General features: G+C 38.6%; 1 protein-coding gene across 2 annotated transcripts; it reads left to right on the top strand.

The window, feature by feature from the left end:
* The first annotated feature begins 333 nt into the window (after positions 1–333).
* Positions 334–20,139, top strand: Skil (SKI like proto-oncogene). 2 transcript variants are annotated; one of them, XM_051185875.1, is made up of 6 exons: positions 334–1,934; positions 12,314–12,407; positions 14,476–14,708; positions 17,122–17,351; positions 17,561–17,785; positions 18,664–20,139. In XM_051185875.1, the coding sequence occupies exons 1-6, from the start codon at positions 842–844 to the stop codon at positions 18,820–18,822; spliced, it is 2,034 nt and encodes a 677-aa protein (XP_051041832.1). In that variant the 5' UTR covers positions 334–841; the 3' UTR covers positions 18,823–20,139. The 2 variants fall into 2 exon arrangements, with proteins under 2 accessions (XP_051041832.1, XP_051041833.1); XM_051185876.1 differs by having other exon boundaries at positions 14,476–14,570.
* Positions 20,140–21,748: the final 1,609 nt, after the last annotated feature.

The following is a 21,748-nucleotide window of genomic DNA, read 5'->3' on the forward strand; positions in this document are numbered from 1 at the left end:
GAGGGATATTTAATGTTCCTGATATCCACCTTCTGGGTTGCTTCTTTTAGATAACTCTCATGTTTGATTGAAGGAGATCACTGAAGTGTTACCTTTGGTAAAGTGAACTGAGTTTACGATTAAGAAACTGGTTTTAAAGTGACCCTTTGGCCTCTGGAGCAAATTCAGTTGTAACTCTTCCCCACCCCTTTCTCCTTCCAGGTCATTTGAAAGAAGAATGAACTGTAACCCTTGAAGATAACTGAGCAGTTTTTTTAGTTTTTTTTTTTTTTTTAACAGAAGTTCAGGTGGAGTCAGGCTGTTACTGGTGGTGGTTTAGACAAGTCTCAAGTCTTCAGTTTGTGGACACAGAGGCAGACCACCATTTTCAGTGACGATACTCTACCCCCTTTGGTTTCCTTGGCAAAGATTAAATCTGTTGCATCATTGTAACTCATGTTTGGGTGTAGTTGCCAATGCTTTGCTTAAAAGGCAAAACCACCAAACTCAACCATTACACCAAACCTTGGACATCTTGAATTGAGAAATTAGCCTTTTTTTTTTCTTTTTAATACAAATATCTGAAGAAGTCAAGAAAACAAGATTTTCCTCAGAAGTCTGCTTCTGATTATATTCTTTATTATTAGAAGCAAAATGAGAAGTTTTGTAGTATTTTCGGTTATACCCTAAGGTATAACTAAAAAAAAAAAAATTTGCACAAATCTATTAAGAAAATTCATCTTTGCAAACTAAGATTTTCTAAGGGGGCCATATTTGTATACATTACCCCTTTCTCTTCAAATTAGCAACTGAGTACAACATGCCCATTGCAGATTTAATTATTTAAAACACCAGTGTAGCCATGGAAAACCTACAGTCAAGTTTTTCCTTAGTTCAGGGTTCAAATAAAAAACTGAATGGAATGGAGGATGATGGCAGCCCTCCTTTGAAGAAAATGATGACAGACATTCATGCCAATGGAAAAACGCTGACCAAGGTGAAGAAGGAACATTTGGACGACTATGGAGATGCATCAGTGGAGTCAGATGGAGAGCATGCTAAGCGAAACTGTACTTCCATCCCTGAAACTTTAAATTTAAACCCCAGCCTGAAACACACACTGGCACAATTCCATTTAAGTAGCCAGAGTTCTTTGGGTGGGCCAGCAGCATTTTCTGCCCGATACTCCCAAGAAAGCATGTCACCGACTGTATTCTTGCCTCTTCCATCTCCTCAGGTTCTTCCCGGCCCTCTTCTCATTCCTTCTGATAGCTCCACAGAGCTCACGCAGACTGTTTTGGAAGGGGAGTCTATTTCTTGTTTTCAAGTTGGAGGAGAAAAGAGACTCTGTTTGCCCCAAGTCTTAAATTCTGTTCTCCGAGAATTTTCACTCCAGCAAATAAACACAGTGTGTGATGAGCTATACATATATTGTTCAAGGTGTACTTCAGACCAGCTTCATATCTTAAAGGTCCTAGGAATACTTCCGTTTAATGCTCCATCCTGTGGGTTGATCACATTGACTGATGCCCAGAGACTCTGTAATGCTCTACTGCGGCCTCGGACTTTTCCTCAAAATGGTAGCATACTTCCTGCTAAGAACTCATTGGCCCAGTTAAAGGAAACTGGCAGTGCCTTTGAAGTAGAACATGAATGCTTGGGCAAATGTCAGGGTCTCTTTGCACCTCAGTTTTATGTTCAGCCTGATGCTCCTTGTATCCAGTGTCTGGAGTGTTGTGGAATGTTTGCACCCCAGACATTTGTCATGCATTCTCACAGATCACCTGACAAAAGAACTTGCCACTGGGGCTTTGAATCAGCCAAGTGGCACTGTTACCTTCATGTGAACCAAAAATACCTAGGAACACCTGAAGAAAAGAAACTGAAGATAATTTTAGAAGAAATGAAAGAGAAGTTTAGCATGAGAAATGGAAAGAGAACCCAGTCAAAGGCAAGTTTGCTGTTTTAAGTAGTGGTTTTGAATAGTGGTAATGGTTTCTTAATTCTGTGTCTATAGCTTTGTCTTATAAAGCTCAGCTTACTCATGTAACAACAAAAAACCATCAATGTCCTGTTTTCAAATTTGCCCGTAATGTGTTTTTTTTTTTTTTTTTTTTTTCCTGTCTATCCCCACCTGAGAGAAGCAGGGTCATTCCCATTTTTCAGGTAAGAGAATGAGCCTCAGTCTTCTCTTGGTCAATCTTTCACACATCCTGGTTCTTGACTAAATCTGTTGCCTAGGAGTCAAGATAGTTTGCACTTTGGTGTTGTTATCTCCATTTGCAAATGATACAGGTTTGGTGGTGGCTCACAACTGCTTTTCAGAGCTACATCAGTGGTTTTTGATGTTTCTGTTCTTGGGGATAGAGGATTGAGCTGTACACAAGTCAGATGGAGACCCTTTGTACTAGTAATTTGTACTAGTAACCAGGATTTTGGGTTTTGGCTTTGAAGACAAGGTTTCTCTGTGTAGTCCTGGCTATTCTGGAACTCACTCTGTATACCAGGCTGGTTTTGAACTCACAGAGATCTGCCTGCCTCTGTTTTCTGAGTGTTGGGATCAAAGGCGTGTGCCACCATTGTCTGGCTCAGGATTTTGTTTTTAATACAAAAGAAAGGAATGCTTTTAAAAAATAATGACAGAAGCAGAATAAAGGCTATTTCAAATTAACAAAATATTACTGATTGAGCTATCAGCAAAAGAGATTTTAGCATCACTCTTTCCACTGCATTATTTGGTAGTTTAAGATAACCAATTAAGATCTGAATGCATGGGTGAAAGACAGGTGTGAAGTGTTAAACCTTGATGTGGTTATTTTTTATATTTTTTTCTACTTTTTAAAATTAGCATGTAATATACCTAGCACAGTTTAAAATGTATTAAGCATTAGTCTGGAGCTATTTTTCATGTATTTTATTTAATTAATTCTTGACAGAAGATTGGCCACATTTTATCAACTTTAAAGTTTTCCATTATTTAGTTTTTTTCCCTTTGAAATACCACTTTCTTTCTGTTAATTGGAAGAAAGTTTATTAAGTTACTCAAGGTTGTTCACAGCAGAGTTAGGTATAAATTATAGTTTAATATTGGGTGTTCTGTGCTTCAGCCTTTGAAGGAACATCAGTGTCCTCTAAGGTAGTGGTTTGCTTCTGAAGCTCAACATGGAGAGAATTCAGTTCAGACTTTTCCAGTTATCACTGAAACTCCTCAGCAGTGGCCACTAGATAAGTTTTATTCTTCAGGTGCAGTGTTAACTGGTTTAAAGCAGGATTGGCTTGATGCCATTACTTCAAAGTGTGAAACTTGCCTATAGCTCTGCTTGTGTGGTGTTGGAGTTCCTGCTCGGGATCTAGATTTGAAAATGCAGAATGATTCTTTTGATGCTCTGTCTAGCCTTAGCTAATTAGGGCCACTACCCTGCATGTCTGGCCAAGGCTGCATTATTGACGGACCTTTGCTTTGCTCGTCACTCCTCTTGACAAGCAATCTTAGAACCACCTGTTCTGTGCTTGGATGAAAACCCATCTGGGAAATATGGCTGAGTTTGTTTTGAAAAGATAAATTTACTGAAACAATTGAATCTGTCCTTCATTTGGAATACAGTAATACAGATATATTTTTGGGGGAGGATCTAAGAGCCCCTCTCCTTATTTTAGTTCTTTTCTGTTTTTCTCAGTTTGCTGCCACGTTGTTTCCAGTTTTGGGTGAATTGAAGGACATTAGGGGAATTTAAGAAAATCTCATCAAAGGTTTTAGGAAAAAAATGGGTCTATATTTAACACATGCTTAAGCAGTTTTTAGAATGCCGCTAACTGCATGTTTTAAAATTTCCTCCTTTAAACATGGAAAGGTAGTTTTTAAGGATCTGTGAGGGAAGTGACTTGGACTGTTTCTTCCTGTCAGGTGTGTCAGGTATGTACCTGGATGCTGTAGAAGGAGTTGAAAGTAGATTTCCCTGAAGCAGCCGAAGCTGCATTTGAGGTATTAGAGCTTCGTTTAGCACAGGCTCTTCAATTTTCTACTGCACAAAACTAAATACTTACACAGGAAAGTATTCTGCTAGTCCAGGGATTTTAGTTGTTGATTGTCAGACAAACCAAATTAATGAGGAAACTCCATTTAAAAAAAATCAAATCGGGTCGGGCATTGGTAGTGGTGTACGCCTTTGATCCCAGCACTCAGGAGGCAGAGGCAGGTACATCTCTGTCAGTTTGAGGCCAGCCTGGTCTACAAAGCTACACAGAACCCCACCCCCAAAATCAAATCAGTCTTTTGTTTACCCTGAAGACTGGTGAGCACCTTAACCTGCTATGTGAAGGAAATTATATTTACTGAGACCATTGTAATTTGATAAGGTTTATGTAGTCAAAATACTGGTTTTGGATTAAAATAAAAAGAAACCTGAAAATGTAGGGACTTGTTAGAAATGTTGTGACTAATTTTAAGGAACAGAAATTATATTAGTAATGTCCAAGAAGCTGCTTATTTGCATAACTAATGTTTAATTTGCATAGTTAAGTCTATTTAGATTCTAGGAGTAAGTGGGGTAAGGTTAACTTCTTAGAGGAGAACTGTTTATTCTTTGTAGAAACTAAACTATTTTGGATTCTATCAGAAAAATGCATGATGGGTCTGGGTACATAGTTCAGTTGGTAGAGAGCTTGCCTGACCTGCACAAAGCTATGGGTTTGATCCCTAGCACTATGTAAGCCTGGGGGGTGGTGTACCTGCATTTCTGTATTTGGGAAGTGCAAGTAGGAGGGTCATCCTTGGCTACATAGGGAGATTGAGGGCTACATGATGAGATCTTGTCTCAAAAATGTGCATATAATTTTAGATAATGCTTGGGTGGTGCTGTAGAATGGGTATTTCCAGATTCTGATGGTAGGTTTTTGGTGTGCTTTTTATTATAAAAGGTTTTTGGGTTTTAGACTGTACAACTAATATGCAAAAATGCTATTTTCTCCTAATTTTTTTTTCATGTCTTAAGTTGGTATTCAGATAGATAAGAATCAGACTCATTGAGTTTCTGCTTTTAGAACAAGGCTTAAGCAAGTTTATCATTCACAGATAAACCTGAAGGGTGTTGCTTAAGATTATTTTCAAGTAGCTAGGAAGAGGTCAGTTTTAGTTAGCTGGTAACAGAGCTGTAGGTGATTCTTCACCCAGCACCAGACTGAGCATCTCTGAGAGAAGAGCACTGGAGGCTCTTGCTGAGGAAACAGCTTTGGTCCCAGCACACAACCATATGTAACTCCAGTCCCAGGGGGATCTGAAGCCCTCTTCTGGCCTTTGAAAGCAACAGGCATATAAATATATTCAAACAAACATTCACACACGACACATACAAATTCTTTTAAAAAGGGTGATATGGTATATGCCCTTAAAGTTTATTACAACTAAGATTTCAAAGTCAAACTGGTTTACTCTAGTATGATAGTGTAGTTTTTACTTTCTGTAGCTAAGGGAGTATATTGGTTTTTAGGTTATCTGTGATGCAGACAGATGTCCTAAAGATAAACAACTTAAAAATATTTTTTTCCTCGTTGGTAGAGAAAGCGCTTAGCTTGTGTTAGCCCTGGGTTGAGCTTCAGTTCATTCCTTCCTGAAGAAAGCATTAATCCTTCCACTCCCTTTAGTTTTGCATTTTTGTTTCTGCAGTGATCTGGAACATATTTTTCCTCTCTTCCAGGATGCTGGATATTTTAGGAAACATGCTTCTTGTTATAACCCTAATGATGTAAGCAAGTAAATTTTTTAATATTTGGTATTAAAATTTTTCTAGTTCTGAGGTCAGACCCAAGGCTTTCCCCTTGCTAGGCATGTGTTCTACTACTGAGGTAGGAAACTTCCCTGGCCCATGGATTCCCCCCAAGACAGGGTTTCTCTAGGTAGTCCTGGCTGTCTTGGAACTCCCTCTGTAGACCAGGCTGACCTCGAACTCAGATCTGCCTGCCTCTGTCCCCAGAGTGCTGGGATTAAGGGTGTGCACCACCACCCAGCAGGATAGTTTTTTAAATAATGGCTTGATCTTTTAAAATGTATATAGTTTATACATACAACTTAGTATAACTTATCAAATGTGAAAGCATTTTGGAAGTTGAAAGCCTTTTGTTTAGAAATATCAGATGGTATTGAATGATAACTGAAATATTAATATGTACATGGGAATTCCTCCCAAACATCTTCATTTATTGAACATGTGAAACAGGTCTGTCATAAGAAACAAATATTTAAAAATTATACTAGGAGACTGCAACTCAAATAGGTATGTGAATTGGTTCCATTGGAAATGGTGCCCATTCAAAGTCTGGTTGAGATCACCTTTTGGATAATGGAGCCCATCACAGACTTGTTTGGATTGGGTCAAAGTTTGTTCTGTTCACCATTTTCTTTAGTGAGTCTTGATAAAGAGTTTATAGTGATTGAGTTTTCAGAGTTTTTTTACCCACTTCCCCTCCCTGTGGCCCTAGTCTTTTAATAGTATAGGAGTTCCCTGATTTTATTGTAAAGTTTTAGAATGCTTTGGGAATAGTATTCCCATGTTTTAATAAATATAGGATGTATTAAATTTTTTTAATACAATGGATTGTTAGTGCTGTTTTTAAAAGACATGACTTTAAAAAATGTTAGATATTGATTTTTTTTTGTCCTAAGTTCCCTTTTACAACAGCTTTTCGTCTGTGTACTTTTTTCTCATGTGGGGCTCCATGAGAGAAGCAAGCCCCACAGAAAATGTCTAGGGAGACAGTTTTGTCAATTCTCCCAAGAGATGTGCAGAGTGTACCATTCCAGTGTGCTGGAAAGGGTTAGTTTACCACATACAGTGAGTGTCTTGGCTTTTTTTTTTAACTCTACATAACCAGGTCAAGAAGGTCAGAAGGAAGGAGTATGAAATCATTTTAGTAGGTCATTAGCATATAAAAAGCCAACACAAAACAATAAAATAGAAAATAAAATAGAAAATTGACGATATACACAGTAAAGCCAATTTTTTTTTTATAGTGAACATTATTTGAAAGCCAAAATCAGACCATATGTGTTTCCAACTAAGGAAAATAAAGCTGTACATTTATTTTTAATTATAAAAGACTTTGGGGGACAAATGGAATACTAATAAAAAGAAAATAGATGGAATTCAATGATATTAATAATAGCAGCAAATGTAAATGATCTAAACACCTCCAGTTAATGGCCAGATTGACTAGATTACCTAAAAATAGCATAATTATGTGCTGCCTGAAAGAAAACCATTTCAGGGGCTGAAGAGATGGCTCAGCAGTTAAGAGCACTGGCTGCTCTTTCAGAGGACCCGGGGTTCAATTTCCCAGCACCCACATGGCAGCTCACAACTGTCTGTAACTCTAGTTCCAGAGGACTGAATACCCTCACACAGACATACCTGCAGGCAAAATACCAATGTACACAAAATAATAATAAAAAAGACATTTCAGATATAGAATCATTGAAGTTAAAATTAAGTTGGAGCATGAAAAAGATGACACCTCTGAAATCTTAAAAAAAATTGGTTCTGGAGAGCTGGCTCAGTGGTTAGACCATTTACTGTTCTTGCAGAGGATTTAGGTGTGATTTCCCACAGATGGTGATTTATAGCCAATTCCAGAGGAATCCTTACCCTTTTGCCCATCTGGTACCCATCCATACATGCAGAAAGCCTTAGGTTTATACATATTAAACATTTTGACATGCTCCAGTGAGAATATGGCTATAGCATTGAGGATGCTTTTCCCAGTTGCTTCCAGCTGCCAGGGTTACCTGAAGGAGTCTGAATTGGGATGCTACCTCAATCAGATTGGTCTTTTGTGGGATGGCCAACCCCTGGGCAGGTATACCTGGCTTGTAGAAGCAAGAAAGCTGAGCAAGCCAGCTTTCCTGCTTCATTTGATTCCTGCCTGAGTTGCTGTCCTGACTTTCCTCAGTGATGGACTGACTTAGAAGTGAGAGTTATATAAACCCTTTTTTTTTTTATCTGCAAGTTGCTTTTGGTCAGTGTTTGTCACAGTGACTAAAAACAAACTAGAACCCTGCTTAACTACCTGAGGATGTGGCTCAATGGCGGGATGCTTGACTGGTGATCCCAAGCACCTGGGGGGGAGGGGGCCATGGGGGTGCAGCATATTGATGTTTATAGTTTAATATACAAAGTTAAGAGCAATAATTATGCAATAATTACAGCATAACATTTTATTTTCTTAGTATTTTTGTTATTTCCTTGACAAGAGTTTTATCAGTTCAAGTTGCAATGGGAGAGCTGTGCTACCAACTCACATGAAGTTTAAGATGACTACGTATTTATTATAAGAACCTTTGCTTTCCACCTGGGCTTTGTCAGGTGTGTGGGGAGTTTGATCTTTCATTGTGAGCAACAGGCACTGATGTGACTCCCAGTGATCCATGGGATCAGCCCTTGATAAGTTAATACAGGTGCTTAGATCCTAGTGTTTCAGTTTTGCATTAGGTTAATTCTCAGTCAAGTGAGGCATAAATCTAAGCCTGAAAAGCTCCAAAGTAGCTGTTTGCTACCTCCTAACAGTTTTATTTCAGTTGTTGACATGCTCATTCAAATGCTCGGCACACTGAGGAAACTGGATACCATCTGAGGGATTGGGTTTCTTTTAGTAAAAGTTGTTGGCAGCTATCTGGTAAAAGGTGCTTTGTATACTTCTGAAATCATGTATTAACCACTTGAATGTCTTTGTTATATATGATATAAAGACCCAGGGCCAGGGGTATTACTTCATACCAGAGGAGGTATTTCTTAAGCAATAGTGTCTAGGCTATCTAGTAATGTCCTTGGCAAGGTTGCCGACAGTTTATGTTGAACATATTATATAACAATATGCATTTAATGTGCATTGTAGTGTATTTTTTTATATAAGTGTTTGTCTTAAGACTGTTAAACTGTCCAGTGGTGGCACACACATTTAATCCCAGCACTCAGGAATTAGAGGCGGGTGAATCTCTGTGAGTTCAAGACCAGCCTGGTCTACAGAACTAGTTCCAGGACAGCCAGGACTGTTGCACAGAGAAAGCCTATCTCAAAAAAACCAATCCCCCCCCCCAAAAAAAAAAAAACCAAAAATCTACTAAACTTACCAGTTGGTATGCTGTCTTTGAACATAAGAATTTAAAAAATGATTATTACTTGTAGCATCTTTAGCCTGTATATTTTGTGTGTGTGTGTGTGTGTGTGTGTGTTGTTTGAATGTTTGTCTACATCACTTGCATGCCTATGCCTATGGAGAGATCAGTAGAAGGTGTCAGACCCTTGAGATTGTTACAGATACTTGTGGATTACCATGTGGGTGCTGGAAATTGAGCCTGGGTTCTCTTAACCACTGAGCCATCTTTCCAGCCCCATTTGTAGCTTTTTGTTTGTTTGGTTTTTGGTTTTTGGAGGCAGGGTTTCACTGTGTAACAGCAGCCTTGGATGTCCTGGAACTAGTTCTGTATACCCAGCTGGCTTTGAACTCAGAGATTTGCTTCCCTCCCTCCCCAGTGCTGGGATTAAAGGCATGTACCACCAATGATGCCTGCCATATTTGTAGCATTTTTAAAAATTCTGCTTTTCAAAGATTTTTTTTTGGGGGGTACCAACAAAATGACAGTGGGTAAGGGCATTTGCCATCATACCTGATGACCTGAGTTCAGTCCCCAGGTTAAACATATTAGGAGGAGAGCACTGTCTCATGAAAATTATCTTTTGAAAACACACATACACATACACACACTCACATTCAACTCATACAAACACATATTCTCACACTCTAAATGAAAAAACATTAAAAACTTTAAAAGTGTCTTAGTTTTTATTGGGATTTTGGAAGTTTCACAAGCATTTTAAAGCATTGACCCATTTTTTAAAAATCAGTGTTATAATTAAAACTGAGTATACCTCTTAGAAGACGTTTATTCTTGAATGTAAGTCTAGGATTCAAGGACCTTAGGGTTTTGAGCAGGTGCACGTGCTTTGTATTAAAAGTGGCACCAAAAATTACTTGTAAAAAACAAAGTTAGTTTTTCCCAAAATGTGTCATTGTGAAACTAATAAGCATGCATCATTTGTTAGGCTATCTGATTATGCATGGGCTGTGTATATGAAGTGTCAGTTAATATGCTAGGGAGACTTTGAAATTCTTTCCTAAGCCTTATTTATTAAAAATGAACTTAATGTATATTTTGGGATCCCTTAGAATTTGCTTTTATAGGTGTTACTTTGGTGTCTAGTAGAGAATGAAGCTTTGGATTGAAAATAATGTATCTGAAACTTTGCGTGTGTGTGTGTGTGCGTGCGTGCGTGCGTGCGTGTGTGTGTGTGTGTGTGTGTGTGTTTGTGAGGTGCTAGCTGTTCTTTTTGAGGTAGATGATGGGACAGTCGAACAGTAGAAGCATTTTAAAATAGGAAGGCTGCCTTAAACTACTAAATGATGTGTTTCTCTATCTGCATCTGCCAAGTGATAGGATGCATATTGTTTTAATGTTTAGGTACAGAAAGGAGTAAATTGTCCCACATTGAGTGTTAAGATAAAAGGCTCCCATTCTGATAACTAATTTGTATTTCTGATCAGGAATATTACTGCTGTTCTGTTTAATTATATTCTTTTTTCTGAAAACCTAATTTGTATGTTGACACAAATGTTAGCTTAGGAGAGAAAATCTGGCGTGTCTGTGAATGTTCCATTTTGTAATATGTGCTTAATTGTTTTTAACATGTAGTTAGGATAATTTGTTAAATGTGTTTGTGGCTTACCACAGCATTCAGAATTAACTTGTACAACTTTATCACTGTTGGCATTGCACATTTTCTTAGGATTTGTGTTATTTAATTTGTGCATATGAGAAAATGCAGCCAAATATGTTCAACTTCCCTTGTGCTTCATGGAGGAGAAAGATGCCAAATGTCTTTTGCGTTTCATGATGGCCAGTAACTTTGTACCATTGCTTCCTCCTTTGTCTTGTGGTCCTCTCCTCTTTGTTGGTGCTGGAGATTAAATTCACTGCCTCACATATCCTAGGCAGACACTCTGCCATGGAACCCTTGCCACAATAACCTTAAAATGCTACCCTGGAATTACTGAGCTACCCCATCATTCAAAATCACTCAATAAATACTGCATGGTAGGCATGGTGCTAGGTACTGAAAATACAAAAGCAAAACTATCCTTGGACTTTAAGTTACTGTTCAGAGTCTGGATGGCCACTTTCTAGAGTTGTATTGGGAATTTAGACATTGGCTAGGGACAATACTAGATAATCATTGAAGGGAGTGTTCTAGTTAGCTTCCATTGTCTGCTTGACACTGTCCACGGTTATCTGAGAGGACCTCAGTTGGGTCATTGCCCAGATCAGATTGGCCTGTGTGGGACTTATCTGTGGGGCATTTTCTTGATGGCTAATTGATGTAAAAGGGCTCACCCCACTGTAGGCAGCATCAGCCATAGGCAGGAGGTCTCTTTCGATACAACAAAGCTTGCTGAGCTGAGGTCATGGAGCAAGACACTAAACAGCCACCTTCTGTGGTGTCTGTTTCAGTTTCTGCTTCAAGTTCCTGTGTGCTTAAAAAAAAAAAAAAGCTTTAAATATGGACTGGAGAGATGGCTCAGAGGTTAAGAGCCCTGACTGCTCTTTCAGAGGTCCTGAGTTCAATTCCCAGCAACCACATGGTGGCTCACAATCATTTATAATGAGATTTGGTGCCCTCTTCTGGCATGCAGAAATACATGGAAGCTTTAAATAGTTACAAGGAATATAGTGTACTGATTCTTATTAGCAAGCAGTTTTAGATTTAATTGGCCAGAGAGTACTTACTGCTGTAGTAGAATATCATCTAGTTAAAATTGTAGGAAGTGCTGTGGCGGACGGGTTGATTGATTGTGAGCAAGAGTGAGAATCAGAGGTTCTCAATGCTATGTGCTTTCAGGATCCTGTTAACTTCTTTGAAATTGATTCCTAAAGTATGAAATTGTTTTTGTTGGGCTGAGTCATTTGAATATCCATTTTTTTTTTTTTTTTAACTTGGGACCAGATAGGAGCAGTCACTAAGTTTTAAGGAATGAGAGAAAGATAGCACTGTGGGAGAGCACTTAGTTTAAGATGAGTCTTAAAATTGTGACACTTGTTCTGCAGCCCTGTCAAGTGGGCATAAGATTAGCTTTAGGGAATGGCTGTGAGCCTAGTGGTCAGATTGCTTTCATACCATGGCCAGGGCCCTGGGTTTAATTTCTGGGTTCTATCCCTTAAAGCACACTCACTGAATCAAAGAGAAGTCATCTTTCCCTCAGTAACTTTCTTTCCTCATACTCTTACAGACAGATGCACCATCAGGAATGGAATTGCCATCCTGGTATCCTGTTATAAAACAGGAAGGGGAACATGTTTCTCAAACGCATTCATTTTTACACCCCAGGTAAGTGAGTTTTCATTTGTTTGTTTGCTTGTTTGTGATTCTTTTACCAGCAGCTATCTGTTAGGGACAATTCCAGGAATTAAAATATAAGTTACCTTCCCTTTAGGTTTTCCTTGTTTCTCTGAAGATTCAGAATTGTTTTAGGCAAGTACATTAGGATTGAACACACTTTTTTTTGCTTGTTTTTATTATAGGGAAGTTGTTTAGCTATTTTATTAGAAAAAAGTCAAAGATTCTAAAGAGAAGTGGACTGCAAATTTATTTAATATTTGCAGTAACCTTTATTAGATGTTTGTTTTTCTAGAAATAAAAAATTTCTAATTTGAAATAGAAATTGAAGGAATCAGTTTCTTTTATTTACCTTTAAGAGGTGAACTGACTATTCAAGAGTGTGTTACTTTGCTTTTTTGTTTTGTTGTTATTGTTGTTTTTTTGAGACAGGTTCTTACTAGATAGCCATGGCTGGCCTCCATATGTAGTCCAGCTTGGACTTGAACTCAGGGAAATCTACCTACCTCTGCCTCATTAGTGCTGAGATTAGAGTGTGCACCCCTGCACCCCTCCTTACTTTGATAATTTTTAAAACAAATGTTTTTTGAAACTTGGAGATCTTATAATAACCATATCCTTTACAATCCAGTGTTTATATTTCAATAAAAGTACATCCCAGTTGTCAGTCTTAGCTTTATGGTTCACAACATGCACATGGTCACCATCATACAGTTTCCAAATAAGTCTCCAGGGCACTGTTAAACCCATGAAAGGGTCTGTTTGCTTAATTTTAAAGCAGAATGCCCAGTATTCAGAACCAGAGAAAAAGAGTAGTAACATAGGTATCCTGCACAAAGAGAGATGTAAAAGGAAATTAAAGTGTAGGGCCATATCTTTTCAGTGTTAGGTATCTCAAATGTGTGATGTAAGCCTTTCAGATAACCTACTGAGCATTTTCATGTTTTGAGAAAAGTCAGTAATTGTTCTTTCAGTTTTAATTTTGTATTGTTTCCTGCTGCTGCTGCATTAAGAATTTTAAGAGATTGCTGTATGGGTTTTGTGCTGGTTGTTTTTTTGTCATCTTGACACAGCTAGAGTCATCATAAAGGAAGGAGTCTCAGTTGAGCAAATGCCTCTGCCTCCATGAGATCCAGCTGCAAGGTGTTTTCTCAATTAGTGATCAACAGGAGAGGGCCCAGTTCATGGTGGTGGAGCCCTCCGTGGCCTTGTGGTACTGGGTTCTATAGGAAAGCAGGCTGAGTGAGCCATGGGGGGCAAGCTGGTAAGCAGCACTCCTCCATCATGGCCTCTATCAGCTCTTGCCTCCCAGTTCCTGCCCTCTTGAGCTTTTGTCCTGACGTCCTTTGGTGATGGTCTGTGATGTGGAAAAGTAAGCCAAGTTCCTTCCCCAACTTGATTTTTGTTCATGGTGTTTCATCTCAGCAATAGATTTTGATGGAAGCATTGCCTGGTAGCTGGGCAATATTCTAAGAATATGTTCTCTCTCTTGAGACAAACAGGCAGGTCCCTGGGAGCACCTCTTTGACTCAGTCTCACTTTCCAACACTGCTTACCTGTGGGAAGGAAAATAGCCCCCCGCCCCGCCCCAGCAGCTGACAATCCTGTTCTCTCCCTGCAGCAAGCGTCCCTGAATGAGAAGAAGCTCTTGCTACAGTTACTTGTGTCTTGAGGAAGGCTCTCTCTGTACAGCCCAGGGAAGCAGGTCTAGACTAAGTAACTCATGGCAGTCCTCCTATTTTGGCTTCCAGGTCTTGGGATTATAAATGTGAGGTACCATACATGGTATTTCATGGTTCTAGTTCTCAGGGGCTTTTGAGGGACAAAGCAGAGACTCACCTTTTCTCTTCAGTATCACTTTAGTTGTTTTGAAATTGCTCTCAAAATAACAAAAATCCCTCGGAGTTTTGCTGTCCTTAAGTTCTGACTTTTTCTTTGTATTTTTACATTGGTTGTTCTAGTACTAACTAGAAAATGGAGTTTATAGAAAGATACCACATCTTAATTTATATTACGCATGATATGTAATGTGTGTTTTGTTTTGCCTGTCTGTTTTCAGCTACTATTTGTACATGTGTGATAAAGTGGTTGCACCGAATGTGTCACTCACATCTGCTGTATCCCAGTCTAAAGAGGTCACCAAGACAGAGACAAGTAAGTTCATCTCCAAACAGTCAGAAAAGCCTCACGGTAGTAGTAAACATCAAAAAACAGTGTCTTACCCAGACGTCTCACTTGAGGAACAGGAGAAAATGGATTTAAAAACAAGTAGAGAATTATACAGTCGTTTAGGTAAGTATTTAGAAGTTATATTTTAAAAATCAGCTAGTTAAGAACTCTTTTACTCAGTATTTTAAAAGTCTTTTCTATTTAAGGTACCCCCCCCCCATATAATCACAACTTTTACTTTAGAACAGTTCTGACTTTGAAAACTCAGGGTGATTTCTTTGCACCTCAGTTGTGAGTTTTCTAGAATGGTGGCAGCCTATGGAGGCTGATGAGAGGGGAAGGTGCATAGCTTCAGTGCACATGACTCTGTCGCTTGCCCTTTCTTCCTTCCTTCCTCTTGTTGGTAGAATTCTTCACAGTTCTTTGTCTTTTCTGATTTCTTTCTATGAATTGAGATGCTTTACCTGTTAAGTGTATTTAACATTGAACTTGTGTGGTTCAGGAGGTACACAACTGGGGCTCATTACACAGTAAAGAAAGATTGGGGCAGACAGATGGTGTTGATGAACATGCTGACCAGTATTGCAAAGAAAATCTTTGTGTTTCCTATAACTTTAAAAATGCCATGGACCACAGGAGAGGTGTACATGTTGATGCTGCCTGGGTCTGTTGAGTATTGCGGCTTTGCTCAGTGTCCTGCGTTTGAAGTCATTTAGCATCTTTGGGTTGTCAGGCAGTCTTGCTGTTATACTACCTTCATAAAGATTGACAGCTTCCTGGATTTGAGCTGTTACCGCTGTGACTCAATTTCCTCTGAATTGAACTGTGATGGTAATAATTCATGTATCATTATATTTGCATTGTTTGGCTGCCCAATTAATTAGATGTCTCAGAGATTAAGAGCACCTGTTGATCTTTGTGAGGCCCTGGGTTTGTTTGATTCTTATCACCCATGTGGTGGCTCATATCTTACCTGTAACTTTAGTTCCAGGAGATTTAATCTGTGCTGCAGACACCATACATATAAACACATGATATACATATATACATGCAGGCAAAACACTCATGCATATAAGAACTAAATCCAAAAAAACCAAGTCAGGTAGCTTCTTTTTTTCCCATCTGTTTGATGCCAGAGCATTTTCATGACTTCTGTAAGAGTCCCTGGCACCTGTTGGTGGTCACCTTTATTCTCCTTTCTTTTAGCTCATTGTCTGTGTTTTGTCTTGTGGATGTGCTTATTATGGACATTTTAGACAAAAAGAAGGGCAATGTGCAGTTTTGAGGTCTGCATGTTTTATTAGATATGTTCTCATCTTGTGTTGTTGGTAGGAGCAGTGTTTTAGTATTTTACTATGGATATGCCATGTTTTGTTTATCCCCTCATGAGTTGGTGGATGTTTTCCATTGTGTCTCTGTAGTTATTATGAAGAATACTGACAACTTACATGCAAGTACTATTAGATCTTTCCATAGTAGCTGCACTATGCTGGATTTCTCAGTAGTTTTTGAAAGTTTCAGTGCCTTTACATCTGTGTCAACACTTGTTACTATCTGTTCTGAATTCAGTCATTGCAGTGGTTATGGTAATAGTGTCTTATGTGGTTTTGGTTTGTAATTTCCTAATGATTAATCATTATCTTTTTATGATTTTCTGGACATTGGCTATTTTATTTGAAAAAAAAAAGTTAATTCATTAATTTTGCTTGTTTTTAAATTGGGTTGTCTTTAAATTGAGTTCCAGGAGCTCATTTTACATTTTGGTCTTATTAGACATAATGATTTGCCATTTTGACAATTCCCTTTTACTATCTAATTAGTGATACTTAAAGCATATGAGGTTGCAATTTTTATGCAGTTCAGTTTGCTTTCTTACCTCAAGTGTCGTACCTAAGAAAGCATTGCCTAGTCCAAGGCCAGGAAGGTTTGTACTAAATGATTTCAGCTCTTATTAATTATTAATTCTTTGATCTCATATTTTCATGGTTTAGAATTAATATACCATTTTGGGGGATGGGTTTTGAGACAGGGTTTCTCTGTAGCCCTGGCTGTTTTGGAACTCTGTAGATCTAGCTGGCCTCAAACTCACAGAGATCTGCCCTGCCTTTGCCTCCCAAGTGCTGGGATTAAAGGTGTGCTTCACTGCTGCCTGGCCTTGAGTTAATATTTATACACTGTGGGGAGTCCTACTTCTTTTTTGTTGTTTGTTTACATATTAGAATTGCTTCTCATTTGTTGAAAAGATTTTTCTTTTCTTGATTGAATTGTCTTTGAACAATAGTAACAGCAATTTTGAATTTCTCACGTTTCGATGTGAGTCTTAGAATTAGCTGGTTAGTTGCTGTGAAAATAGGAGCTGGGGTTTTTATGTGGATTACACTGAGTAGATTAAGTCTGTAGTCTCAAAAAGGTATTTTATTGTTTTTATAGTTGAATTATTGATTGAATTGTTTTCTTAATTTCACTTGTGTATTGTTTCAGTAACTTTTTGCCAGTGGTATTAATACTTTTTTTCCCCTTCTATTTCTTCCCCAAGATCCATTGATCTCAAATAATTCTATGACTAAAAAGAAATCTGAGTCTACTGTTGGCAACTTGGTGAGAGACATAAGCAAGCATGATGCTGAAGCTTCCTCTCCATTTCTGGTCAGAGATGTTACATGTGAGGATGATAAGGGAAGGATTATGGAAGAAGTGATGAGAACTTATGTAAAACAGCAGGAGAAGCTGAATTCAATTCTGCAGAAGAAGCAACAGCTTCAGATGGTAAATTGCCTTAAGAAATAGTCATTGTTGTGATAGCTTTTCATGATAAGAAAGTCAGAATGAGATGGCACAGACAGACTCAGGGTGGTTCTGTTTATACTAAGAAGCAGTTCTTCAGTATAGATGTGCTACCATAGCTGAACTTTAGATACTTGCTGATTTAGGTTTTCCTGAGGAGATGGAAATAAAGAACTGTTGCTGTGTTACAGGAAGTGGAGATGTTGAGCAGCTCTAAGGCAATGAAGGAGCTCACTGAGGAGCAGCAGAATCTGCAGAGAGAGCTCGAGTCACTGCAGAGCGAGCATGCTCAGAGGATGGAGGAGTTCTATGTGGAGCAGAGAGACTTGGAAAAGAAGCTGGAGCAGGTGATGGAGCAGAAGTGCACCTGCGACTCACATCTAGAGAAGGACAAAGAGGCTGAGTATGCGGCCCAGGTGAGAGTGCACAGGCAGCTGTGAGCATGGCATGGGTGGACACTTGCTTCTGAGAGTGCAGACTTGTTTAAAGCAAGCCCTATGTGCTTTACCAAGACAGCTCTCTTGCTTGCTCTCCCTTGTCCTTCCTCCTCCCTGCCCTTGTTTGGTGGGGTTTTGGGGAGAGGTGGCTCCAATAAGATTTTCTTCTTTTGGGTGTTTTTTGAGACAGAGTTTTTCTGGGTAGCTCTGTAAACCAGGCTGACCCTGAACTCACAGAGATCCACCTGCCTCTGTCTCCTCAGTGCTGGGATTAAAGGAAAGTGAACCACCACTGCCCAGCTCAGTAAGATTTTTTTTTTTTTTTTAACCTTTATTATTTTCAGTTTTAGTTGGGATTCTGTAATTTGGTTATCTCATTTACTAATGTTTAGTGCTCTCTGCATAAAATTTTCCATCTTTTTGGGCTAGAGATCTAGTTAAGTATTAAAATACCTGCTTCATGCATAGGACCCGGGTTCAATCTCTAGCACCATGCAGTTTTTAGTTACTTTGGTATAATAAGATGAGCTTTTGTTCCAAGCTATCACCCATGAGTAACTCTGTTACTATTATCACAAATATGGAGAAGATGAGCAGGTTAACATAGCAGCTGTGGAGAGAGTCACAGTGCTGCTATCAACCTTTGTGAGAGGATGCTACAATACATCTTCATCCCTCTTGACACTCCTATACCTGCAATTCACTATCATGTCAGACATAGTGGGTGTTCTGAGAGATGCATGAAAATAGTTCATTTTGTAAAAAGCAAATGGCAATTTGTTTTATAACCATGGTAAGGTGATTAAATGGGGGAAAAATCAAAGTGATGAAAAACTAATAGCCTTTAAATTTTACAGTTGGCAGAATTGAGGCAAAGACTAGACCATGCTGAGGCGGACAGGCAAGAACTCCAAGATGAACTCAGACAGGAACGGGAGGCAAGACAGAAGTTAGAGATGATGATAAAAGAGCTAAAGTTGCAGATTGTGAAATCATCAAAGACCACCAAGGAATAGGAGCCGAAGAGATGGATCTGTGTTTGGTTGACAGGGATTTATGTTTGTCACTTACTTTGGAAATTGAATTCTGTCATCTTGCCATATCTGCATGAAGATAACAAGACATTCTGTTCATTTGCAGGGCAGCAAAGTGAAAAGATTACATATTAGTACATAAATATTTCCACTTTCCAAATGAGTGAAAATGGATGCTTTTTTGTACTTTCTGCAGTTAGCTTGGTAATGATAACCCATGTAATTTCAACCTGTAGACACCTATCTGTATTTTTAAGGCAAGCCTAACAGTTACATCCTTTTCAAAGCTGTAGTACGTGGTAGAAAATTGCTGTGTCGATTTTTGTTATGCATATTTTAGGCCCTGTTTTGATACAGTGCTGATATTTATGATACAGAGCTCCTCAACCCTGTATCGTCCTTCTCATTACAGGATATGTTATTACGAAATCTCCTTTTTTCCCCTCCCTCCCTTGTTTTTTTTTTTGTTTTTTTTTTGTTTTTTTTTTGTTTTTTGTTTTTTGAAATAGGGTTTCTCTGTGTAGCCCTGGCTTTCCTGGCACTCACTCTGTAGACCAAACTGGCCTCAAACTCAGATCCACCTGCCTCTGCCTCCCAAGTGCTGGGATTAAAGGCATGCACCGCCACCGCCCAGCTGAATCTTCTCATTTTTATATAACACACCTGTTTTTATTTTGTTCAGGTTGTGGAGTGTTTTGCTAATGGAATGATGGTACCACCACCCCAACATGCAGTGGCGGGGAGTGCACTTTGCTGTGCCCCGATGCCGCACACAAGAAGCAGCTGCCATTTGTCTTTCAGTCAAGAGTGGCTATAACTAGATATGTGTGTACGATTTCAGAAAGTTAAAATTATTTCTGAACTTCTGTTAATAGTGGTGCGAAATCTTCATGAGTAAAATGGACTCCACTGATGTACATTGGTTCTTATGTAATTCATAACCCTCCTGTACAGTTTTTGTATGTAGTCTTATAAAGGTCTTACTGAAATTTATAATGGATTTTTTTCTTTTAAATTATAAAATATTAAATATCTTGAAGGTTATTTTGAACTTTTATATGTTTAAACGTTATCTTAAAACTTGCACGAATGGACCATTATGACTCTTTAATCTTGAAATCAGGAATTTACAGTCAGCTAATAATATCTGATAGGTTACTAATCCACAATTAAAGTATCTGCTACTAGCAGGAATTTTAGATAATTTTTAGATGACAAATGAATTCCATGATTTGGGGAAGGGCAGCCTCTGCACTTTTGTTTTTATTTTGTTTTTGCACATTAAAGTCTGACATTTTTATCAGCGTATTTCATCTTAGTTGATGCTCGGCTTGAAATTCACTAGAGAAAATTCTCAGTGAGCATTGTATGTTTTCTTTACCCTCCAAATTGCAGGGTTCTTCCTGTCTCTGCCTCCCAAGTGTTGGGTTTACAGGTGTGGGCCCAGTCACACCTGGCTGTCTGTGTGTGTGTGTGTGTGTGTGTGTGTGTGTGTGTGTGTGTGTGTGTGTTTTAGGGAGGTTTCCTGAAAGTGACATTAGCATCATCACCATGTTTTATGTTTCCCAAGCTGTCTTATGTCACTACGTGAAGTGACTTGGTATCTGTGCTTAGGAATAACTTAGAGTTATGGCTGTCATTGCCCCACCCAGTGGTATTATCATGTACCTGCTTATGGTCATATTTTGTTTATGATACATCTAAAAGCAACTCTTCTGCTTTCTAAAAGGGAGTTTGGTTTCTAAATTTATTGTGACCTAAATGTGGATTTACCATGCTAGCTTTAAATTTAATGTGTCGACTTTTTGTAACCTCTCGAGAGAAAACACATTAAATTGCACAGGGGCCATATATGTCATTTTATTTAGTTCTGGAGAGAGAAAAACGACAGACATTTGTAAAGTCAGTTGTCAGTTATAGCACAGCTTGGCTATGTGGGAGGCAAACTTACATGGTTTATTCTTCTGACTTCCTCAAAACTTGTACTTCTGTGCTACTATAGCAAATGTAAATTTTTCTAGTCTTTCAGTGAAACTTGCCTCATGACAAAGTTTAGCATAGTCTGCTTTCCAGAAGATGAAAGGATGTGCCATAGTTTTCTGTTTGAACTTTCTTAAAATAATTTTTAATCAACTGTAAATATTATACCTACTACTGTTGAGAGTAACTTTAAGTTACATTGCACCAAGTAGCTTGAAAACAATTGAAATTCTGTAATAATCCCAAAGTGACCTCTGCTTAAATTTCCATATGAAACTTATTTTATGCATGCTTTTTTGTGTGCTGGTTGCTATCTTAAAGTTTGTTTTGGTGTTAGGTCTTGTGTTGTGCTAAGTTCACTAGGCAAGCCGATATCTCCTCAGACTTCATTTTAAGGAAAAAATGAGACCATTTGCACTGAAAAGTGTATTTAGGAGTGGACTGTAGAGTTTGCAAGTGGAGGAAAGATGGTGTTGGCTTTTATACTGAGTGATGCGTGCTCTGGTGGTGATAGTCTCTCTGTGGTCCAAGTGTGGGAGCTCCTGCTGCTGTCAAGGAGACTCTTAAACCGCCTGCCAGTCACAACCAAGGCTTTGAACACCAAAAGATTCGACCAACAATTTAGGTTTGGCTTGGGCTTTAATATTTTTGAAATATATTCTTTTGCTTGAATTGTGCTTTTGAGGATAAGGATGTTTTATGCTTCTTGAGCTAATTTTATAACATTTAATATATAACCTGTTTATATGTAAAATCTTTTGTACAGGGGTGGGGTGGGAAGGAGTAATGAAAAAACTCACTTGTACATAGTGAATTATAAAGCAGACTGAAGTAGGTGAAACAGTGAGTACCACTTTGCTCGCAGGCTCCTGTAGCCTTTGAAAGTTACACCAGAACAACCCGTTTCTTTGTGTGTCTGTGGCTTGTC

This window comes from Phodopus roborovskii, unplaced genomic scaffold (genome assembly GCF_943737965.1).
Source record: "Phodopus roborovskii unplaced genomic scaffold, PHOROB, whole genome shotgun sequence".
Taxonomy (NCBI): domain Eukaryota; kingdom Metazoa; phylum Chordata; class Mammalia; order Rodentia; family Cricetidae; genus Phodopus; species Phodopus roborovskii.